General features: G+C 32.4%; 2 protein-coding genes across 5 annotated transcripts in view; one reads left to right on the forward strand and one right to left on the reverse strand.

Moving 5' to 3' along the window:
• Positions 1 to 11324: 11324 nt before the first annotated feature.
• On the reverse strand, positions 11325 to 12557 carry LOC135126050 (putative gustatory receptor 28b). The gene is made up of 3 exons (XM_064051840.1): positions 11649 to 12557; positions 11437 to 11589; positions 11325 to 11393 (listed from the first exon to the last, which is right to left on the reverse strand). Exons 1-3 carry the CDS (start codon positions 12555 to 12557, stop codon positions 11325 to 11327), a joined length of 1131 nt encoding a protein of 376 aa, XP_063907910.1.
• Positions 12558 to 19054: 6497 nt separating this feature from the next.
• LOC135126294 (protein MTSS 2) overlaps positions 19055 to 22950 on the forward strand; it is a 63123-nt gene continuing 59227 nt past the window's right edge. For all 4 annotated transcript variants that reach the window (XM_064052231.1, XM_064052233.1, XM_064052232.1 and 1 more), the window contains exon 1: positions 19055 to 19430. In XM_064052231.1, the coding sequence (XP_063908301.1) occupies positions 19359 to 19430 (72 nt within the window). In that variant the 5' untranslated portion in view covers positions 19055 to 19358. The remainder of the gene's footprint in view (positions 19431 to 22950) is intronic.

Raw genomic sequence — 22950 nt, forward strand, 5'->3', positions numbered from 1 at the left:
TACGCCGAAAGCACTTCTTCAAGTGTTTTTTTTTTAAGATGTCATATTTGTCAGCGTTTCCAACATTTTCTTCTTTGCACAGGTCAACTAATTTTTCGTAAACCGCATTTTAAAATTTTTGTTATTGTATTTTTTACTTTTTAATTTTCTAAGGCATGAAAAAATCACATATAGGTTTCTATGAATTTATTAACGAAATCAACTGATAACTTGCGCGCCATTTTGTGTTAATTAACACCAATAGTGATTATGATAATTTTATAATTATCATTTTAATGAAATTGTGTTCTTCACTTCGCGAACGACAGCAAACAATTTAAAATTACCGCTAGTCAAGCACCTGAAAATCCATCTCTTCCAAATATGTCTTTCTTGGCACGATTTGTAATCCGAAGTCTCCCTCCACATGCAATTTTTCGTCGCCTGAGAACTTGTTTGATCTACAGACCAAAGCACACTCAGGCCAATATCGGCTTTAAGCGATTTATCTATAAACCGATATTCGTTAGAGTTGATGTGATACACAACCACTACGAAGAACTAACCCATTTCGACCATTGGACTTTACATCGAATAAGTGAAGCAAGTTCTTGAACATCTTAACGATTTAATACATAATGTTCCCGAATGACAAAATTTACATTTCAAATTGTATTAAATTACACTCTCCAAAATTTGTCACGAACAATGAAATGACGCAATCTCCAAATTTTACAATAGTAAAATTGTAGTTTCGCCCCGTTTACCGTTTATGCATCCGTGTCGAGTTTTCACCTTAGACGTCAAGATTTTTGGAAAAAAAATCAACATTTTCCAATTTATAATGTTATGTATTTAAATTTTAAAAAGTAGAATAGTCCTGATCTTGTGATTTATACCTAAATACGCTATTGGGATTTTTCGGCTTGTCGATTTCTCGATTTTTCAACTTTAAATGTCTCAATTTTTCAATATTTCAATTTTGGGCTTTTCCGATTCCTCCATTCCTTAAATTTTCTATTTCTCGATTTTTTTATTTTTCGATTTCTCAATCTTACGATGTTTCAATGATACGATTTCTCAATTTTTGTCCTCTTCAATTTTACAGTTTTTAAATATTTCGATTTTTCAATTTTTCAAATTTTCAGGTTTCTAAATTTTCAGTTTGCCGATTTCTAAAGTATTTTTTTTTATTTGTCCATTTCTGGATTTCCTAAAGTTTCGATTTTTCACATCTTCAATTCCTCAATTTTTCGATTTTTTAAGATTACGATTTTTCAATTTTGCTTTTTTAGATTTTCGATTTCTCAATTTTCCAATTTTTTAATTTCTCAATTTTTTTAATATTTCTTTCAGTTATGAGATTTTTCAATATTTCAATTTTTCGACTTTTCGATTTTTGAATTGATGGATTTTTTTTGATTTCTCGATTTTTTACTTTCTGGATTTTCAATTTATTGTAAACTTTAGATTTTTCAATTCTGCGACTGTTTAATGCTTCGATTTCTCAATTTTTCAACTTTTCGATGTTTTAATATTGCATTTTTTAAAATTCTAGGTTTTTCGATATCTCGAGTTTTCAGTTCTTCTATATTTCAATTTTTCGATTTTTTGAATTTTAATTTTTGATTTTCCAGTTTTTCTTTTTTAAAATTTTTCGATTATTCAATTTTTTCATTTCTCAATTTATCGAATTCAGATGTTTCGTTGTTTTGATTGTTCAATTTCTCAATTTTTTTCCTTTTCGGCTTCCGACTCCTCAATTTCTCGATCCTCCGATTTTTTGATTTCTCGAAGTTTCAGTTTTTGAATTTTTCGATGTTTTGATTTTTGGATTTCTCGGTTTTTCGATTTTTTTCTTTTGAGCTTTTCAATTTCTGGATTTTCCAATTTTTCAATGCCCCGATTTTTCAATTTTTCAAATTGAATTGGATCTCTCGATTCTTCAATTTTGCGATATTTTAATTATTCATTGTTTTAAATTTTAGTTTTTTCGATTTCTCGATTTTTTGACTTTTCAGTTCTTCAGTATTTAAATTTTTGAATTTTTCAAATTTTTGCGTTAAATTTTCAGTTTTCTGATTTCTCAATTAATCTATTTTTGATTTTCCCACTTCTCAAAGTTTCGATTTTTCAGTTCTTCAATTCTTCGATTTTTCGACTTCGCTTTGTTGGTTTGTCGATTTCTCAATTTTTGGATATTTCTTTCAGTTTTGATATTTTTCAATACTTCGATTCTTTCATTTTTCGACTTCTAGATTTTTCTATTTTTTATTTTTGGATTTTCAGTTTTTTGTTTTTTATTTCAATTTCTCAATTTTTCAACTTTTTCATATTTTAATTTTTTAATTTCTAGATTTTTCAGTTTCTCGAGTTTCCAGTTCTATATTTTAATTTTTTAAATTTACGAATGTTTAAATTTTTTGAGATCTCAATTCATTGAGATTCGGATGTTTCGATGTTTTGATTATTCAATCTCTCGCTTTATCAATTTTTCCATATTTAAGTTTTCGATTTTTCGATTTTGGCCTACTTCGGTTTCTCAATTTTTTGATTTTTCGACTTCTCGATTTTTCGACTCCTCGATTTTTTTTGTCTTTTGATTTTTCGATTTCTCGATGTCTCAATTTTTGAATTTTACAATGTTTCGATTTTTTGATTTGTTGGTTTTTAGATTTTTTGCTTTTCGGTTTCTCGATTTTTCGATGTTTCGATTTTTGATTTATCCGATTTTTCAATTGTCCAATTTTTTAAATTCTCGACTTCTCGATTCGTTGATTTTTCAGTTTTTCGATTATTAAATTTTAGATTTTTATTTTTATTTTTTTTTTGATTTTTTGATGTTTGGATTTCTCCATTTTTCAGTTTTAGGATATTTTAGCTTTTCAATGTTCTAAATTTTAGATTTTTCGATTTTTTAGTTCTTCAATATTTTTTTATTTTTCAAATTTTGACGTTTCTGAATTTTTAGTTTTCAGATTTCTCAATTAATCTATTTTTTTATATTCCCATTTCTCCACTTCCTAAAGTTTCGATTTTTCAGTTCTTCAGTTCTTCAATTTTTCGATTATTCAGGTTTTTGATTTTTCAATTTTTCGATTTTTTAAGTTTGCGATTTTTAGACTCTGCTTTTTTGACTTTTTTGTTTCTCAATTTTTTAATTTCCTAATTTTTTGATATTTCGTTCAATTTTGTGATTTTTCAGTTTTTTGATTTCTCAATTTTAACTTTTCAATTTTTGAAATCATTAATTTTTTTCGATTTTTTGAGTTTTCAGTTCTCTATATTTCAATTTTTCAATTTTCGGAATTTTTAAATTTTCGATTGTCCATTTTTTTTTTATTTTTCGATTTTCCAATTTTTCGATGTTTCGATTTTTGAATTAACCGATTGTTCAATTTCTCGATTTTACAATTTTCCCATATTTGAATTTTTCAGTGTTTTAAATTTTCGATTTCGAGGATTTACTGTGTTACAGTAGTCATCAGTCATTACTCATCAAGAACGATTATTGCTGTGCGTTAAAATGCCTACATACTGATAAGCACGTACATACAAGACACATTTAAGGCTGTTTTAGTATAATTTTTGCAATTTTAAATTTATTTCTTGATGTCTAAAATAAATCGTATATATTTAAATGGCTGTCATTTATGTGGTCAGTATTTTTGATTGTTTTTTGTCCGCAAATTTAATAAGTGGTCAGTATTTATAGTTTAAAATAAGTTTGTTTTGGATGAGGTCAGTAGCTTATGATCAGTGAAAATGTGGTCAGTAAAATTTATATTTTGTCAGTATTTTAAATAGTAGGTAATGTATTAAAGACAAACTAGCAGTATTTTAATTTGTAACGTCTGTAAATTAATTGAAATTGTTTTATATAATGTAATGTGGCAGTATGTAGTTTCGCGGCAGAAACATAACCTATAAAAGAGTGACGTGAAATAGGATTATCCATTAGGTTAAAATATGTCGCACCTCCTCCCAGTGCCAAACAAGTACCTATAGGTAAAAAACGGTCAAGAGGGAGACCCAAATTGGCAACACGGGCTCTCTTAATTGATTGACTGTAATGTCTTATTTTATTACATTTGCTTGTATTTTAGAGTTTATTGTTTATTTTTCATTTTTAAGACAATTATTCCTATATTTTTTGTTATGTTCTTACAAGAATTTATTACAGTTAAGTTTTATTGATACAGAGTTTTTCGTTTATTTGTAAGACAATGATATTTTTCGTTAAAATGCATTTAAAGTATGTTCCTATAAAAATGTATTTACCACCATTTATTTGTTGTTTATTTAATATAATAAATAAAATTATATTTTAAAGACGTTCAATTATTTTTTACTAACAGTATCTAAAGTTTTTACTGATAAAAGGATATAAAATTACTGACCATACATGAATTATTATTTTACTCAAATCAATATTATACTGATAATGATGTATATTATACTGCACGTAATATACACGAAATACTGACCATTTTAATTTAAAATACTTGCAATTTATTCATATAAATACTGACCAAATAAATAGAACCCTATTTAAATGGTGATGAATATTTTGTGATACAATCTTAGGATAAAATGCATTTTAGTTTCAAAAATAATATGTATTTAATGATTTGACTACTGTTAATAAAAAAAATACGTAAGAAGATGTTCATATTGAATTAATTTGGTGTTCATAGTTTGATGATAATCCATAGTTATTCTGGAGGCAAATTAGATGACTTGTTATTTATTAATTAAAGTAGTGGTCGTTTAATTTCGTATACCTTTAAAGTGGACGAAGGGACGCATATTTGTTAGCCATGCAGTTCATGGATAATAGGTATACCGCGATAATATTAAATTTTTGTTACCTTAACCTTGAAACAGGTATGCACTACATATACATATATTACAGTAAAGTCTTCAACACGTACGTTTGCTTATTTTGTGACTGCTCCCCGTACAACGTTTACTACCTTATCGACATCACGTGCTTACGGACTATTTTTACCCCCTTTCGTAAGGTACCGTAGGTAGTGAAGCGAATGAGATGTAAAATATATATTCATTCTTTTCTACATGGGAAAGTGATTGTCCGTATAGGTTGTCCAACTATAATATTGTAAGGATCCAATTCGAATTTTTAAATTTCAAACGAATTCCGCGCGCACAAGAAACGGTTAGTGAGAAGAAGAAAAGAAGGTTGGCAATCAACCACACCAAGAAAGAGAGGCATGCGCAAATGTTGGGGATGGTTTTGTTTTCTGGTAAAATGAGTCACTTCGCTTTGACCGCTTGGAACGAACGGTCGACTTCTTTTCGAGCGCTTCGAGCAACAGGTTGTATTTTTAATTGTGAATTATTCTGTGCCTTTTGCTGTTGTGTTTTGTTTTTCCAGTGTTGATCTGTTCCATTGGAAAACCTAGCAGCCTCGTTGAGCCATTGGGTGTTCCTGATTTCTCATCGTTCTTACGACGAGGTTTTTTGTGTTCCTGTTGGCGGTAAGCCGTGTCGAAATCTTCGCATCTTTGGAGAGGTATGTTTTGAACACGTTTTGGACTGGATCCTGTTTGGCGGCGAGTTTCAAGTCCCGACGATACTTCTGACCTCGTGACGTAGCGACGCGTGCGCTTGTTTTTCCACTAATCTCGTTTTTTTATCTTTCATTTAAAATCCATCGCAGTAGGGCTTTACAGGAAGTGATTTCTAGTTCGGGCCATGCTTTATTTAGCTATATTTGTGAAATCTGTATTTTGGATGGCGGCAAACGAGTTGTTATTTTCACCGTTCTTTGTTCAGGCAGCAGCCATTTTGAAGCGTCCATTTTGTTTCTTTTAATCGAGCACATGTTTTAACTGAATCTATTGAACAAATTAACAAACATTGTGGGTCATGGGGGGACGTGCCTTCTATTCCTTTTATTTAGCCCATCGTTTATAACAACGCCACAGGATTCATCGTATTTTTGCATCGCATATTTTCGACGCCTATTATTTGGAATGACGAATTCGTCCAACGCCATTTTGCAACTGCAGCTTGTCTGCCATGTTTGTTTATGTGTTTTGTTTGGGGAAATGTATGTGTAATAATGGCCCACAATGCAGAGAAATAATTTCACGTTTGAATTTTAACCAATAACTTGACTGGACACGAATTAATATTAATCACATGTAAATCTGTTAACTTTACAATCTTTCACCTCATGCAATTTGTCTTTGTCTCACAGTTTTAGCTTCAGTAATTTTCTTTGCTGTATAATTTGAATTGAACGTAAATTTCCATGCTCTACAGTTTTGACCTAACATGATATTTTATTTGCACAAGTTTTTCACACCAGATCTTGTTTTTATAAATCTTTGCTAAGTTTTGACCTTGTAAATGTTTTGTTGGTAAATATTTCTATCATGTAAATTATCTGATGTCCAAATTTAATCTCAATCAAGAATTATTTGTTGTTGAATTTCCGTAAGAGTGTGTGGCGAATTTAAATGTTGTGTTTTGCTCTTTGTTGAAACTTTAACACTTGTTCGGTTGTCATTTAATATTAGAGTCATAGAGATTGAACATTTAAATAGAATTGAAGGTATATAACACAATAACACGTAGTGTCGGCGATGGGCGCAGTTCCTAGTTGAGGTAGCGGAATGTGTCGCGCTCTCTGCACATATGTGCAGGCTTTGAACTAGATTTCAGTGGGAACGGTCTTGACGACGAGGTAGTAGTTGAACAGACTTCACCGCTAGTTTTAGGCCGAAACGGCCTGCTTGGACAACATGTTCGTAATGGAGGGGTGATGTCTGGCAGGCTTGGTGTAGATAGAATCACCGTCGCGGGGGAAACCAGCCCAGACCGGGAGCTCCAAACTTCGCTCACGCTACGACGCCCCCTCTGGGTATTTGATGTGCTCATAAATGAAATTGCTATATTTTGTTCTATGTTTGTTCGATCGCCACACTCTCATAATGATTCGGGTTCTGCCATCCAATTTACATATGTGTAGGTCTTGTGTTTGTTCGGTTTTCATATGTGTATGTCTGTCAATTCGCGAGTGTTTTCTTTCACATATCTTAAGGTGTTTGAAATGTAATATTTAGGTCGTCCGGGAATAAAACCAAGGGGGTTTTTGCGCTGAGGGGTAAATCTTCGCAGCGTATTTCCCCCTGTGAGGGTGGTGCCGTTTCCCCCCCCCTCCAAAACAATTTCTGTTAATTATTTCTTGCGCTCTCGACAGTGTATGCACTTGTATGAAAGAACTTCCTCCCGCCATTTTTCAAAAACAAAAAAAAAAAACACACAACGTAGGTTCTCATTTGTTAGACGATCACAGCCAAGGCCAAACTTTAAATTTTTGAATTTTTCGCGGGCCTTTCAAACTGTTTCAAGGTCAAATTTTAAGGCGGGAAGTTTGGGTTATCACAATATACTTAAACAATGGTATGACTATTACCTCTAAATGTACTGTCAACAGAGACTCCACAGTTTTAGCTATTGCTGTAGTCGGTCTAAGTTTGTAAATACGTCCAAAATCCGAAGCCGTAACCCTAATTTCTCTTTCTTTTGCCCAAATGTGCCTGTTGCCTAGTGTCTATTCAATTTGGTCTAAATTCAAAGATAATGTTCTCAAAAAAACCTCTTGGCTGTCACAAATGTTTCTACATCCATGACAGGATTTTCTAAAAAATATTTAAACCATAATTGCAGTCGGGACCAGCATACGAAAATTTTTTTACGACATATATATTTTTTTTACGAATACTGTCTAAGACGAGCTTGTTTTATAGACGAATAATATTTTTTTGTTATTAAACCAGGACCGTTTTAATCACAATATATTTACTTATCCCCTCTAAAAAATTGATGACGTCACCTCAAAATTTTGCTGAATAAATCCTATCTAAATTGTATAAAATATGATGAGTCTCTTCTTGTGATTTATCATTCCATTCATGTTTTTTGGATTTGCATATACAGAATGACCCCAAAAATTAATGAATGCGTAAATTTATTTTATTGATTTAATCAGGAACTACAGAACCCAATGCTTTGAAATCTTGCAAATGTTGTAAGGTTGTAAAGGGCATAATCAATTTTTAGTCAAAATATATTTGCTTATCCCCTCCAAAAAATTGATGACGTTACCTCAAAAGTTTGCCGTATAATCCTATTTAAAATTTACAAAATATGATGAGTCTCTTCTTGTAATTTATCATTCCATTCATATTTTTTGGATTCGGATATACAGGGTGACTCAAAAAATTTAATGAACGCGCAAATGTATTTTATTGATTTATTTTTAATCAGGAATTACAAAACCGAATGCTTTGAAATCTAATGTGAAAAAAAAACATAATAGGCATGCAGTCGTCACGTTTCCGATAGCGATGGAAGTACTGTCTAAACTCTTTAGACCAATTTTTTTGATTTTTCCATTTCTCAATTTTTCAATGTTTCAGTTTGGAATTTTTTCACTGTTTCGATTCTTTACTTTTCCTTCCATTTTTAGGTTTTTCAATATTTCAGCTTTAGAATTTTGCAGTATTTCGTTTTTTCAATTTTTCAAATTTTTGATATTGGGTTTTCTTGGTTTTTAAATTTTTCGATATTTTAATTTTTCAGTTTTTAAAGTTTTAGGTTTTTAGATTTCTCACTATCTCGACTTTTCGATTTTTCAGTTCCATGATTTTTCAATTTGTCGAATTTTTAAATTTTAGATTTTTTGTTCTCGATCATTCAATTTTCTGAGTTTTCAGGCTTAGATTTCTTTTGTTGTTCAATTCTTGGATTTTTAAAATTTTTGTTTTTTAAATTTTCCTATTTATCAACTGGGATTTCAATGTTTTTATTTTTTGATTGTTCAATTTCTCGATTTTTTGAATTTTTAGTTTTTGATACGATTTTTTTTTCAAAAATTTTCAGTTTTTCAATTTATTAACTTTACGATATTTCAGTTTTACGATTTTTAATTTTTTTTACTTTTCAGTTTTCAATTTTTGACGTTTCTAAATTTTTCGATTTTTCAATTTTTCGATGAACTGATTGTTTGATTTTCCCATTTCTCTATTTCTTGATTTTTCAATTCTTTCTTCAATTGTGATTTTTCAATTTTTCAATTTCTGGGATTCTTCAATTTTCTTTCCATTTTTCAGTTTTTCAAGATTTCAGTTTTGAATTTTTTCACTTTTTCGATTTTTCAATTTTCTTTCCATATTTCAGTTTTTCAGTATTTCAGTTCTGAGATTTTGCAATGTTTCAGTTTTTCCATTTTTCGATTTCTCGGTTTTTCAATTTTTCGATAGGTATTTTAATTTTTCAATTTTTAAGTTCTAGATTTTCCGTTAATTTTTTTTGTTTTCCTTAATGTTTTGATTTCTCGATTATTCGATTTTTCAAGTTCTCGGTTTAGATTTTTTGGTTTTCCAATTCTTCGATTTTTAAATTGTTGAACAGTAGTTGCACCAAATTTCTCTTTTTCTGCTTCTGGTAGTTGATTCTAACCCCCATTTTGTGCAAGTTTTGGTCGAAATGTATAACTTTCGACAAAAGCTGCATTGTTTTTTGATGTTTCGTGATCGCGAGTAACCACACAGCTACGACGTACGTGCAGTTGGCGACGACCATTATGAGTTCCACAGTTTGTAGCAACAGTTGGCTTTTGTAAATTGTTGCTTTTGTATAAATTGTGTAGACGGTGTAGTTTGAAAACAGGATTAAGGCTAAGAGGTTGCAATAAATTCGAAAGTTCGATTTCTTGAAGCCGTTTTTCGTTGTGTTGAGGACTGTGATTCCCAAAATTTGGTTTTGGAAGTGAAGTATCTTGAACGCGTTGACGTATTTTTGGAAAAGACACATTGTGGTGGGTTTTATGTAGACTAATTTGTTTCGTGTGTGGAAAGTGCAATTAAGAATGTTCGTGTCGAGCAGGAATCGATAGAGCCTAATTTTAATTTGTCGCTTGTACTAGAAGAATGGTGTAAGTCGTGATCGCTGCACTTATCTGAAATATATATTAAAAAAAAAGTGATTTAGGTAAGTTTAGGTAAACATTTCAAACACTTACGGAAGCGATTAAAGATATACTAATTGGAAAAAGTTTTGCCCCACTGAAACCACTTTTTTTCGTAGCGACGACTTGGAAGAAAAACATAGAAATTTTGTCTGATGTAGCAGAATCTGGCATTCGTATCGAGTGCAAAATTTTTTGAGTATTGTTTGCCTGGAAGGTAAAATTAAAATTGAAAAAGTACTTTTCAAAGGTATACCTCGGCCATTGTTTTATCGCACGCAACGCAGATATATAGCATGTCGCTGTAAAACGGCAACGAGAATAAAACTATTCCCATGATAAAAAGATAATCCATCTGGTTTGACATTACGGCGAAAATTATATAAAAACAACATATAGCGATCGAAACAAACGTCAATCCAAAAAAAAGTACCATTTGTGTCCCAAAAACCAAATTAAAGTGTTTCACAACCGTCTCTAAATTTTTGTGCATGTCACATATATCACACAAAACCTTCAGCCGATTTTGTTCAATTTCTTTAACAAACAACTCTCCCAAAATTTTATTTAGTTCCACAAATCGCTGCTGAATCATTAAAACAATCTGAACACTCTGAAGGCACGTCGCAGTTTTATACACATTTAACACAGTGCGGACAATTTCAGTGTACGCTTCAAACCCCCGCAAATACACACGCACCACAAACACATACAAAGTCACAAAAACCACCAACGCGTATCTAGTAATCATCTGCACCAAACCGCGCCGTCTTTGCTTTTCGTAGCCCACGCAGCCCCCAATTTTTTCCAGGTTTGCATCAAAGTCGATTATTTTGCAATGGAGTTGCTGCATTTTCTCGCGATTAGTTAGTGCCAAGACCCAAGCACTTGACACGTAGATGTAATTTCCAACGACCATGATTAGTTCGGTGCTTTGGAAAATCGGGCCTTCTTTGAGCACTGTCGTTTTTAGGTAAATTGTGTAGGTGCAGTAGGCTGTAAAAAGCAAGATCGCTACAATGTTGAAAAAACACTGCGATCTTGATTTCCGGAACTTGGTTTTGGTTGGGGTAAAAACCGCAATGCCGAGAATTCGGTTGTGGCCAAGGAGAATCTGGATGCTGTTGGTATATTTTTCAAAAGGTGACATTTTTGGTGGAATGTGGGTCATTGGATCGATTGTGTTGTTTTAAGGTAATGATCAGTCAATTAGTATTAGGTGCTTTCACGTAATTTAATGACAGCGCACTCTAATTAAAGCGATTTTTATTAAATTAGTTTTAATTTATGTTTATTAAACGATTGTGTAATGTATTTTAAATTACATTTCTTCCAATTAGATTTATTTAGCGAGCAGTGTGGACGACAATTGAATTAAAATTATTATATAAGTTGTGATCCCCCCGATAATCTACAACAAAAGTCAGATTTATAACACTTTCTTGTCAACTTACCGAAAAAATCAAAGTGTGATCGATGGCGAAAAACTGTGCCGCGCTAAACTCAATCGGGCCGTTGTAAATTTGCAAAGAAAACATTTCCACTTCGTCGATAACATCCTCATCTTCGGTTTCAATCTTGTGTATCAACTCTCCAATTAAATGTGCCTACAAAAGACCCACTCTGTCAAATTCTACGAGCTATGAAACGTCGAACAATAAAATACCTCTTCCACGGTTTTGTAGCAAACGTTGCAGACGTACACCACGTCTCCCAGGAACGGAATACTCAAAATGATAGCCAAAGTTCCGTGTTGCCAGTCAGTTTCGGCCGTCTGTACACTAGCGCTTATATAGAAAAAACAAAGAACAGTCGTGACGAAGCTCAACCCGAACATCACCAACAACAACATCCCAAAAGTTTTATTAAAAAGCTTGTTGATTTTGATAAGGTGGTGATGCATGTCGCAGATTTTGCACAAAGTTTTGAATTTGCGCCCATTTTTGCGTCTCGGGTTGTCTTCAGAATCTAACAATTCTCGTAGATGTTTGTTCAGGATTTCCAAGCGGGTTTTGATTATGGAAACTAGTTGGACGGCTTGGTGGCAAGTGACGCTTTTAATTAGGAGTAGAACGTCCCGTAGGAGCTCGAAGAGGAGTTCTTCGCCACATATGTAGACTCGGATGACCAGAAACGACACCACCGTGAAAACCACGACGGTGTAACGTATGGTAGACTCCAAAAGGTCGCGTTTTCGTTGCTTGGTGTAGTCTACGCCATCCCCGAACTGGTACAAATTGCGATCGAAAGTGATGATGGCGTTCAAAAGGTGCGAAAATTTGTCGCTGTTGAAGAGGGCGTGCAACCAGACGGCTATAACGTAGATGGAGTTGATGATGATGAGAATGACGTCGGTGCTTTTGTAGAGGACGGTGTTGTTAGCGAGGTAGATCTTCTGGTAGAAGACGAGTGCTGCGAAAACGAGGAACAGCGACATTGCGATGAGGATGAAGATGGTTCGGGGTTTGGATTTCTGGAACTTGCGGTTGGAGATTGTTAGGGTGGTGGTGCCCAGAAGCTGGTTCTGGAGGAGGACGACGCTGATGCTGTGGACGAACTTGTCGAAGATGTGCATTTTGGGGCTAAGTTTTTGGGGTCTGGGTTGGAGTGTGATATTTGGGTAGTAATTAAATGAGCTGTTAGTGTTGTTGTTTCATCGTCTAGTGGAGCGAAATCGATGAAATTCATTCCATTAACACTGTCTCCCTCCCTCCCTTCATAGTACTCTAACTATAGATTAATATAGATGCGACATACACTACAACTCGTCGCCTGAGAACTTGTTTGATCTACAGACCAGAGCGCGCTCAGGCCAATGTCGACTCTAAGCATTCAGAAGCGATGTGATGGTCGATTTTTATAACGACGTACGAATATTTTTGGTACATATTTAGATGATTTTACATATTTTGTTTAACTAAGAACTAATTCTTTATTTGTGTTTTATACTAGCAAAATGTCTTAAACTACGAATATTATTGAAATCGTAATAACCCAATGGATTTTTTTCGGGAAAATGTTTTGGAAACACTGTGTTCTATTTTGTATGAATTTTTAAATGTTTTTAGTGACAATTTTTTGCCGTTGTTTTCGATACACTGTATGATTTTAACAGTGAGAAAAAAACTGAAATATCAAAATAATCGAAAATTCGAAAAATGAAGAAATCTAATAATCGAAAAACCGAAAAATCAAAAGATCAAGAAATCGTGGAGTCGAAAAGTCGAACAATTGAGAAACCGAATAGGCCAAAATCGAAAAATCGAAAAGTTAAAAAATAAACTGAGAAATTGACAATCAAAATATCTAAAAGTCCAAATCTAGATAAATCGAGAAATCAAAAAACTAAAAAATTTGAAAAATTGAGAGATTGAAAGATCAAGAGAACGAGAAATCGAAAAGTGATGAAGTCGAAAAATCGAAAAATAGAGAAATCGACAAACAAAAAGTTAAAAGTTGAAAAATTGGAAAAGCGGAAAAATCAAAAAACGAAAAAATGGAAAACTGGAAAAACTGAGAAACCGAAATAGGCCAAAATAAAAAATTGAAAAACTGATAAATCGAAAACCTGAACGATCAAATCTCGATAAATCGGGAATGAAAAATTAATAAATCGAAAAATTGAAAAACAGAACATCTAAAACCAGGAGGCCGAAAAATCGAAAGATTAAGAAATATTGAAAAATTTAAATATCAAAAGATCTAAAATTTAAAAATCCAAAAATTAAAAAATCGAAAAAGTAGAAATCGAAAAATCCAGAAGTCAAAAATAGAAAAGCCGAAGAATAGAATTATTGAAAAATCCTAAAACTGAAATATCTAAAAACTGAAAAATCGAAAAATCAATAAAGTGAGATCGAAAAATATAAATCTTAAAAAATCGAAAAATTTAAAAATCAAAAACCTGAAAAATCAAAAAAATTAAAGAATTGAAGAACAGGAAAATCCAAACACTCGAAGGTCAAGAAATGGGTAAATCAAAACATCGATTAATTGAAAAATCGAAAATTTAACAAAATGACAATTGAAAAACAGAACATCTAAAACCAGGAAGTCGAAAAATCGAAAGATTAAGAAATATCGAAAAATTTAAATATCAAAAGATTGAAAAATCTAAAATTTAAAAACCCAAAAATTGAAAAATCGAAAAAGTAAAAAGATAGACACATCGAAAAATCCAGAAGTCAAAAATAGAAAAGGCGAAGAATTGAATTATTGAAAAATCCTAAAACTGAAATATCTAAAAATTGAAAAATCGAAAGATCAAAAAAGTGAAGTCGAAAAATAGAAATCTTAAAAAATCGAAAACGTGAAAAATCAAAAACTTGAAAAGTCAAAAAATTAAAGAACTGAACAACAGGAAAATCGAAACCCTCGAAGGTCAAGAAATGGGAAAATCAAAACATCGATTAAATGAAAAATCGAAAAATTGAGAGTTTATGAAAGTCAAATTTGAAAAATAAAAAAATCGAAAATTTGACAAAATGACAATTGAAAAACAGAATATCTAAAACCGGGAAGTGGAAAAATCAAAAGATTAAGAAATCGAAACATTTGAAAAATTCGAAAACTTGAAAAATTCAGATATCAAAGAACTGAACTGAAAAATCGAGAAATCGAAAAATCTAAAATTTTAAAAATTAAAAAATCTAAAATTTAAAAATCGAAAAATTGAAAAAAAAAAGTAAAATAATCAACATCGAAAAATCCAGTAGTCAAAAATCAAAAAGCCGAAGAATCGAAATGTTGAAAAATCTCAAAACTGAGATATCGAAAAACTGAAAAATGAAAAAAGAGAAACTGAAAAATTGAAAACCTGAAAAATCCGAAAAATTAAGTATCCAAAATCTAAAATTTAAAAATTGAAAAATTGAAAAAACGACAATTGAAAAACAGAAAATCTAAAACGGAGAAGTAGAAAAATCGAAAGATTAAAAAATCGAAAGATTAAAAAATCGAAACATTTGAAAAGTTGAAATATGGAGGAGCTGAAATGAAAAATCGAGAAATCGAAAAATGTATCATTTTAAAAATTCAAAAATCTAAAATTTAAAAATCGAAAAATTGAAAAAAAAAGTAAAATAATCAACATCGAAAAATCCAGTAGTCAAAAATCAAAAAGCCGAAGAATCGAAATGTTGAAAAATCCCAAAACTGAGATATCGAAAAACTGATAAATGAAAAAAGAGAAACTGAAAAATTGAAAACCTGAAAAATTCGAAAAATGAAATATCCAAAATCTAAAATTTAAAAATTGAAAAATTGAAAAAACGACAATTGAAAAACAGAAAATCTAAAACCGAGAAGTAGAAAAATCGAAAGATTAAAAAATCGAAACATTTGAAAAATTGATATATGGAGGAGCTGAAATGAAAAATCGAGAAATCGAAAAACCTATCTATAATTTGAAATATTGAAAAATCTAAAATTGAAAAATCGAAAACGTAAAAAGGTAGACACATCGAAAAATCCAAAAGTCAAAAATACAAAAGCCGAAGAATTGAATTATTGAAAAATCCTCGAACTGCAATATCTAAAAACTGAAAAATCGAAAAATCAAAAAAGTGAAGTCGAAAAATAGAAACCTTAAAAAATCGAAAAATAGAAAAATCAAAAACCTCAAAAATATAAAAATTGAACCGAATAACAGGAAAATCGAAACACTCGAAGGTCAAGAAATGGTAAAATCAAAACATCGATTAATTGAAAAATCGAAAATTTGACAAAATGACAATTGAAAAGCAGAAAATCTAAAACCGGGAAGTCGAAAAATCAAAAGATAAAGTAATCGAAACATTTGCAAAATTCGAAAACTTGAAAAATTCAAATATCGAAGAACTGAATTGAAAAATCGAGAAATCGAAAAATTGAAAAATCGAAAAAGTAAAATAATCAACACATCGAAAAATCCAGGAGTCAAAAATCGAAAAGTCGAAGAATCGAAATATTGAAAAATCCCAAAACTGAAATATCGAAAAACTGAAAAATGAAAGAGAAATTGAAAAATGGAAAACCTGAAAAATCCGAAAACTGAAATATCTAAAAACTGAGACCCTAAAAAATCGAAAAATTGAGCAATCGAAAAATCCAAAAAGTGAATTCGAAAAATCGAAACCTTAAAAAAACTAAAAAATGAAAAATCGAAAAATTAAAGAATTGAAGAACAGGAATATCGAAACCCTCGAAAGTCAAGAAATGGGAAAATCAAAACATCGATTAATTGAAAAATCGAAAAATTGAGAATTTATGAAAGTCAAATTTGAAAAATTAAAAAATCGAAAATTTGACAAAATGACAAATGAAAAACAGAAAATCTAAAACCGGGAAGTCGAAAAATCAAAAGATTAAGAAATCGAAACATTTGAAAAATTTGAAAACTTGAAACATTCAAATATCGAAGAATTGAACTGAAAAATCAAAAAAGTAAAATAATCGACACATCGAAAAATCCAGGAGTCAAAAATCGAAAAGTCGAAGAATCGAAATATTGAAAAATCCCAAAACTGAGATATCGAAAAACTGAAAAACGCAAGAGAAACTGAAAAAGGAAAACCTGAAAAATCCGAAAACTGAAATATCCAAAAACTGAGAACCTAAAAAATAGAAAAATTGAGCAATCGAAAAATCCAAAAAGTGAAGTCGAAAAATCGAAGCCTTAAAATAACTAAAAAATAAAAAGGAATTGAACAGGAATATCGAAACCCTTGAAAGTCAAGAAATGTCAAAATCAAAATCTCTGAAAAATCAAAAAAAATGATAGTTCATAAATATCAAACTGAAAAAATTGAAAAATCGAAAATTTGAAAAAATGACAACTGAAAAACAGAAAATCTAAAACCTGGCAGTCGAAAAATCGATAGATTAAGAAATCAAAACCTTTGAAAAATTCGAAAACATGAAAAACGGAAATATCGAAGAACTGAAATGAAAAATTGAGAAACCAAAAATCTAAAATTTTTTATATTGAAAAACTAAAATATCAAAAAACTGACAAATCTAAAATTTAAAAATCGAAAAATTTAAAAAAACGACAATTGAAAAACAGAAAAGTAGAAAAATCGAAAGATTAAGAAATCGGAACATTTGAAAAATTGAAATATGGAAGAGCTGAAATGAAAAATCGAGAAATCGAAAAATCTAAAATTTTAAATATTGAAAAATTAAAATAACAAAAAATTGAGAAATCTAAAATTTAAAAATCGAAAAAACAAAAAGTCGACACATCGAAAATCCAGAAGTTAAAAAATGGAAAAGTCAAATAACAGTAATATTGAAAAATCCCAAAACTGAAAAATGAAAGAAAAACTGACGAATCGAAAAACTGAAAAATTACAAAACTAAAATATCCAAAAACTGAGAACCTAAAGAATCGAAAAATTGAGAAAACGAAAAATCAAAAAAGCGATTAAACAAAACGAAAAATTGAAAAATCAAAAACCTGCAAAATCGTAAGATCGCAAAATTGAATAATAAGTAAACTGAAAAATCCCAAAACTGAAATGTCCAAAAATTGAGGAATTAAAAAATTGAACAATTGAGAATTCGAAAAATCAAAAAAGTGAAGTTGAAAAATCGAAACCTGAAAAAATGGAAAAACCAAAAAACCTGAAAAATCAGTATTGAAAAATCAACAAATAAAGAGTTTATAAAAGTGAAAAATTGAAAAATCCAAATATTTAAAAATTCTTAAAATTGAATAGAAAAACTGAAAACCGAGAAATTGAAAAATTGAGAAATTGTAATATCCAAAAATTGAATAATAAATAGGAGTAAACTGAAAAGTCCCCAAACTAAAATTTCGAAAAACTGAGAATTCGAAAGTCGAAACAACAAGAAATTATGGTCGAAACCGGTTAGGATGTGTATCAGATCAAGGATCATGGCTTATTAATCAAATCGTTTCCGAACGCTTAGAGTCGACATTGGCCTGAGTGCGCTCGGGTCTGTAGATCAAACAAGTTCTCAGACGACGAACTGTAATTTGTGTGACCTGAATTAAAGTGAAGGAAACAGTAAGCAGCTGGTAATATTCTGGTAAATCTAGTGTCAATTTGTCGAAAGTAAAACGCGTCGTTAAAAATATTATGACATTGTTTCTATTGTAGTTAATTTTATTCCTATTTAACTATTTCTCTATGTTCTCTGCTCTAACTGTATCATGTTATTAACAATAGAGAACAATTTAAATGCGCACTAGTTTTAATGAAATGTGAAATAAGTCCCAGCATTATTAAAAACATTTGAGCACAGAAGAAACTATTTCAGCATTTGTAAAACTGAAAGGGCAATAAATAAAATAAAGGCAGATTATTTTTCCTATTTGCGCAATAAATAATGCAATTTAGAATTATTTAATTAAATTTGCTCATTCGTTAAAATAACTGTTTCTTTAATAATTCAATTTGTATTTGAGAAAAAATAAACGAGCATTTCAAATGTTCCGTAAATTACTAAAATGTGCATTAGTTCACAGTAAAGTGGGCATTACACTCTCACTCTTTAAAAGACTAAAGCAAAAAAACCTTTAATTATTATTCACTAAATTAATAATGTTTAGTAATTAAGTTTCTTGATGAAAGAATGTTTATTTTAAGTTTCTTTATTAATTTTTTCAAAACTTTTAATTTGTTTAGCTACTTTTTTGCTATAAATATCTTATGTTTTTGTTAATTTTGTATGCATTCATAAAATACATTTTAATACAGCAGGTCTATTTTTGTTTGTTATTTTCTATACAGTTTCAATAATGCACGCAGTACAGAAAATCATTGCCCAAAACAATAATTTTATTATTCCAGTTTGCACTTAGTATAACGCACAAAATGCAAAAACTTATGGCACAACATAGTAAATTTAATGCACAAAGTATTAAAAATAATGCACACTTAATTACGACTCTTTATAACGATATTTCAAACTGGAACTCGGCACTTCATATCGGTCTCTGCACGTCTTATTTCGTTCTTGCGCTTCTCGTACCCAGATGTCGCCACTGCACCTCCCTCCCGCCGCTCGTTCTCCCATCCCTGCGCCTGCACGAAGAGGGGAGATGTCGTAATAATAGAAAGAAAACACACTCAAAACGAGAGCAATGTCGTAATGGTGGTTTGTTTGGGAATCGCGATGTAAATCGTTCACATCCTCCATTTCTCGTTCGTCTCACCTGCGAAACCCGCGCCGACCGCGCGAAATCCGCCACCCGTGCCAACCCCATTCACTCGATGTGCATTTATCCGCGAATTCCGGAGGTTAAGTGAAAAAGTCTCGTTCGCTTCGATGTCCGCGATGTTTGGGTTCGGAAAGACATAAACACCAGTGGTTCAACAGCGAAATCGACGACTAAAGACGTGTTTCAGTGATTGTGAGTGCGTAAGTCATGGAAGGCCACATCGAACGGGAATCCGGAGCCCTCGGCGGGCTCTTCCAGCAGATCATACAGGACATGAAGGTGAGGGGTTGATTCAATGTTTTGGGATTTCGGACCGCCGCGGATTTGTGGAAGAGAGCGGCGCGGAATGACTGATCGAAACCCGTTTTTAATTATGTGTAATGAGAGCAGGCGAGTTTTTGCCATAAAGATCAAAGGCGCTTACGCAATTTGCCCATAATTGGGCTTAAGGGGCACAGCCAGGGCCGGCTCGGATGAGACGGGGTTTCGGTTTCGCTTATTTCGCAACGAGATTTATCGATACCTGATAAGGCGATAATGCGTTCGAGTAATATGACGATTTTTGGGAAAAAACGTTTGGTCTACGAGGATGTTTTCTTCCGAATTTCTTGCAAGTTTGGCCCTCTGTCTCGCTCTGGCGCCCGCAAACAAGAGAGAAAGGCCGCTTGTAGGCGTACGCAGGGCATAAAGGCCATTTTCGCTGAAAAACACAACCGAAACATGGAGGCTGTTTGCCTTTTTGGGGTCCGTTGCGACAGCATTTCCGATTCTCTAATAAAATAAAAATAAACAGTAGGCGTGGGTCGGCATTGTGTCAACCGGTGACGTTTTATATTTAGATGATTTTCGACATTCGCCATTTGTGCGCCCTTATATTAATAATAATAATAGTAATAATTTATTTACAGAAGTACACAACACACTACACAAAATAATATTTTATAATACGTATCCATAGTGTCTTGATCTGTCTACAAGAGAAACAAGATTATGTTGTGGGACGGACGTGAAACCACAAAAACTTCGAATGAATCCGCTATCTGAAAAACAAAAAAACAATTGGGAGTCCCGAGAAGGTTTCACATAAAAAAAAGACATTTGGCGCCCCCGAGAAAGTTTACATTTTTAAAAAAGACAGTTGCAACCCCCGAGAAGATTTCACAATTGAAATAAGCCATTTGGCCCCCCTGAGAAGGCTTTACATTAAAAAAAATGATATTTGACTCCCCCGAGAAGGTTTTACATTTTTAAAAAAGACAATTGGGAGCCCCGAAAAGGTTTTAGATAAAAAAAAGACATTTGGGGTCCCCGAGAAGGTTTCACATTCTTAAAAAAAATACATTTGGGACCCCAGAGAAGGTTTTACATTTTTAAAAAACATAGTTGGGAGCCCCGAGAAGGTTTCACATTCTTAAAAAAAAATACATTTGGGACCCCCGAGAAGGTTTTACATTTAAAAAAATAAACCACTTGGGAGCCCCGAGAAGGTTTCACATTTTTAAAAAACACAGTTGGGAGCCCCGAGAAGGTTTTACATTTAAAATAATAAACCACTTGGGAGCCCCGAGAAGGTTTCACATTTTTAAAAAACACAGTTGGAAGCCCCGAGAAGGTTTTACATTTTTAAAAAAGACAGTTGCAACCCCCGAGAAGATTACACAATTAAAAGAAGCCATTTGGCCCCCCTGAGAAGGTTTTACATTAAAAAAAAAAAGATATTTGACTTCCCCGAGAAGGTTTTACATTTTTAAAAAAGATAGTTGGGAGTCCCGAGAAGGTTTCATATTAAAAAAATAAACCACTTGGGAGCCCCGAGAAGGTTTCACATTTTTAAAAAACACAGTTGGGAGCCCCGAGAAGGTTTTACATTTAAAATAATAAACCACTTGGGAGCCCCGAGAAGGTTTCACATTTTTAAAAAACACAGTTGGAAGCCCCGAGAAGGTTTTACATTTTTAAAAAAGACAGTTGCAACCCCCGAGAAGATTACACAATTAAAAGAAGCCATTTGGCCCCCCTGAGAAGGTTTTACATTAAAAAAAAAGATATTTGACTCCCCCGAGAAGGTTTTACATTTTTAAAAAAGATAGTTGGGAGTCCCGAGAAGGTTTCATATTAAAAAAATAAACCACTTGGGAGCCCCGAGAAGGTTTCACATTTTTAAAAAACACAGTTGGGAGCCCCGAGAAGGTTTTACATTTAAAATAATAAACCACTTGGGAGCCCCGAGAAGGTTTCACATTTTTAAAAAACACAGTTGGAAGCCCCGAGAAGGTTTTACATTTTTAAAAAAGACAGTTGCAACCCCCGAGAAGATTACACAATTAAAAGAAGCCATTTGGCCCCCCTGAGAAGGTTTTACATTAAAAAAAAAGATATTTGACTCCCCCGAGAAGGTTTTACATTTTTAAAAAAGATAGTTGGGAGTCCCGAGAAGGTTTCATATTAAAAAAATAAACCACTTGGGAGCCCCGAGAAGGTTTCACATTTTTAAAAAACACAGTTGGGAGCCCCGAGAAGGTTTTACATTTAAAATAATAAACCACTTGGGAGCCCCGAGAAGGTTTCACATTTTTAAAAAACACAGTTGGAAGCCCCGAGAAGGTTTTACATTTTTAAAAAAGACAGTTGCAACCCCCGAGAAGATTACACAATTAAAAGAAGCCATTTGGCCCCCCTGAGAAGGTTTTACATTAAAAAAAAAGATATTTGACTCCCCCGAGAAGGTTTTACATTTTTAAAAAAGATAGTTGGGAGTCCCGAGAAGGTTTCATATTAAAAAAATAAACCACTTGGGAGCCCCGAGAAGGTTTCACATTTTTAAAAAACACAGTTGGGAGCCCCGAGAAGGTTTTACATTTAAAATAATAAACCACTTGGGAGCCCCGAGAAGGTTTCACATTTTTAAAAAACACAGTTGGAAGCCCCGAGAAGGTTTTACATTTTTAAAAAAGACAGTTGCAACCCCCGAGAAGATTACACAATTAAAAGAAGCCATTTGGCCCCCCTGAGAAGGTTTTACATTAAAAAAAAAGATATTTGACTCCCCCGAGAAGGTTTTACATTTTTAAAAAAGATAGTTGGGAGTCCCGAGAAGGTTTCATATTAAAAAAATAAACCACTTGGGAGCCCCGAGAAGGTTTCACATTTTTAAAAAACACAGTTGGGAGCCCCGAGAAGGTTTTACATTTAAAATAATAAACCACTTGGGAGCCCCGAGAAGGTTTCACATTTTTAAAAAACACAGTTGGAAGCCCCGAGAAGGTTTTACATTTTTAAAAAAGACAGTTGCAACCCCCGAGAAGATTACACAATTAAAAGAAGCCATTTGGCCCCCCTGAGAAGGTTTTACATTAAAAAAAAAAGATATTTGACTCCCCCGAGAAGGTTTTACATTTTTAAAAAAGATAGTTGGGAGTCCCGAGAAGGTTTCATATTAAAAAATAAACCACTTGGGAGCCCCGAGAAGGTTTCACATTTTTAAAAAACACAGTTGGGAGCCCCAAGAAGGTTTCACATTTTTAAAAACGACAGTTGGAATCCCCGAGAAGGTTTTGCATTTTTAAAAAAGACAGTTGGGAGCCCCAAGAAGGTTTTACATTTTTAAAAAAGACAGTAGGAAGTCCCGAGAAGGTTTCATATTAAAAAAATATATTTGGGGTCCCCGAGAAGGTTTTACATTTAAAAAAATAAACCACTTGGGAGCCCCGAAAAGGTTTCACATTTTCAAAAACCACAGTTGGGAGCCCCGAGAAGGTTTCAGATAAAAAAAAGACATTTGGGGTCCCCGAAAAGGTTT

This window comes from Zophobas morio, unplaced genomic scaffold, assembly GCF_036711695.1.
Source record: "Zophobas morio isolate AGI-343-1 ecotype UQ-CSIRO unplaced genomic scaffold, CSIRO_AGI_Zmor_V1 ptg000010l, whole genome shotgun sequence".
Classification (NCBI taxonomy): domain Eukaryota; kingdom Metazoa; phylum Arthropoda; class Insecta; order Coleoptera; family Tenebrionidae; genus Zophobas; species Zophobas morio.

Coding starts and splice junctions, on each gene's coding strand:
- LOC135126050 (XM_064051840.1), bottom strand. CDS start 12,557: ATGCACATCTTCGACAAGTTCGTCCACAGCATCAGCGTCGTCCTCCTC. Junction 11,590..11,648: donor GCTACAAAACCGTGGAAGAG/GTATTTTATTGT, acceptor GGTCTTTTGTAG/GCACATTTAATTGGAGAGTT. Junction 11,394..11,436: donor ATCACACTTTGATTTTTTCG/GTAAGTTGACAA, acceptor CTTTTGTTGTAG/ATTATCGGGGGGATCACAAC.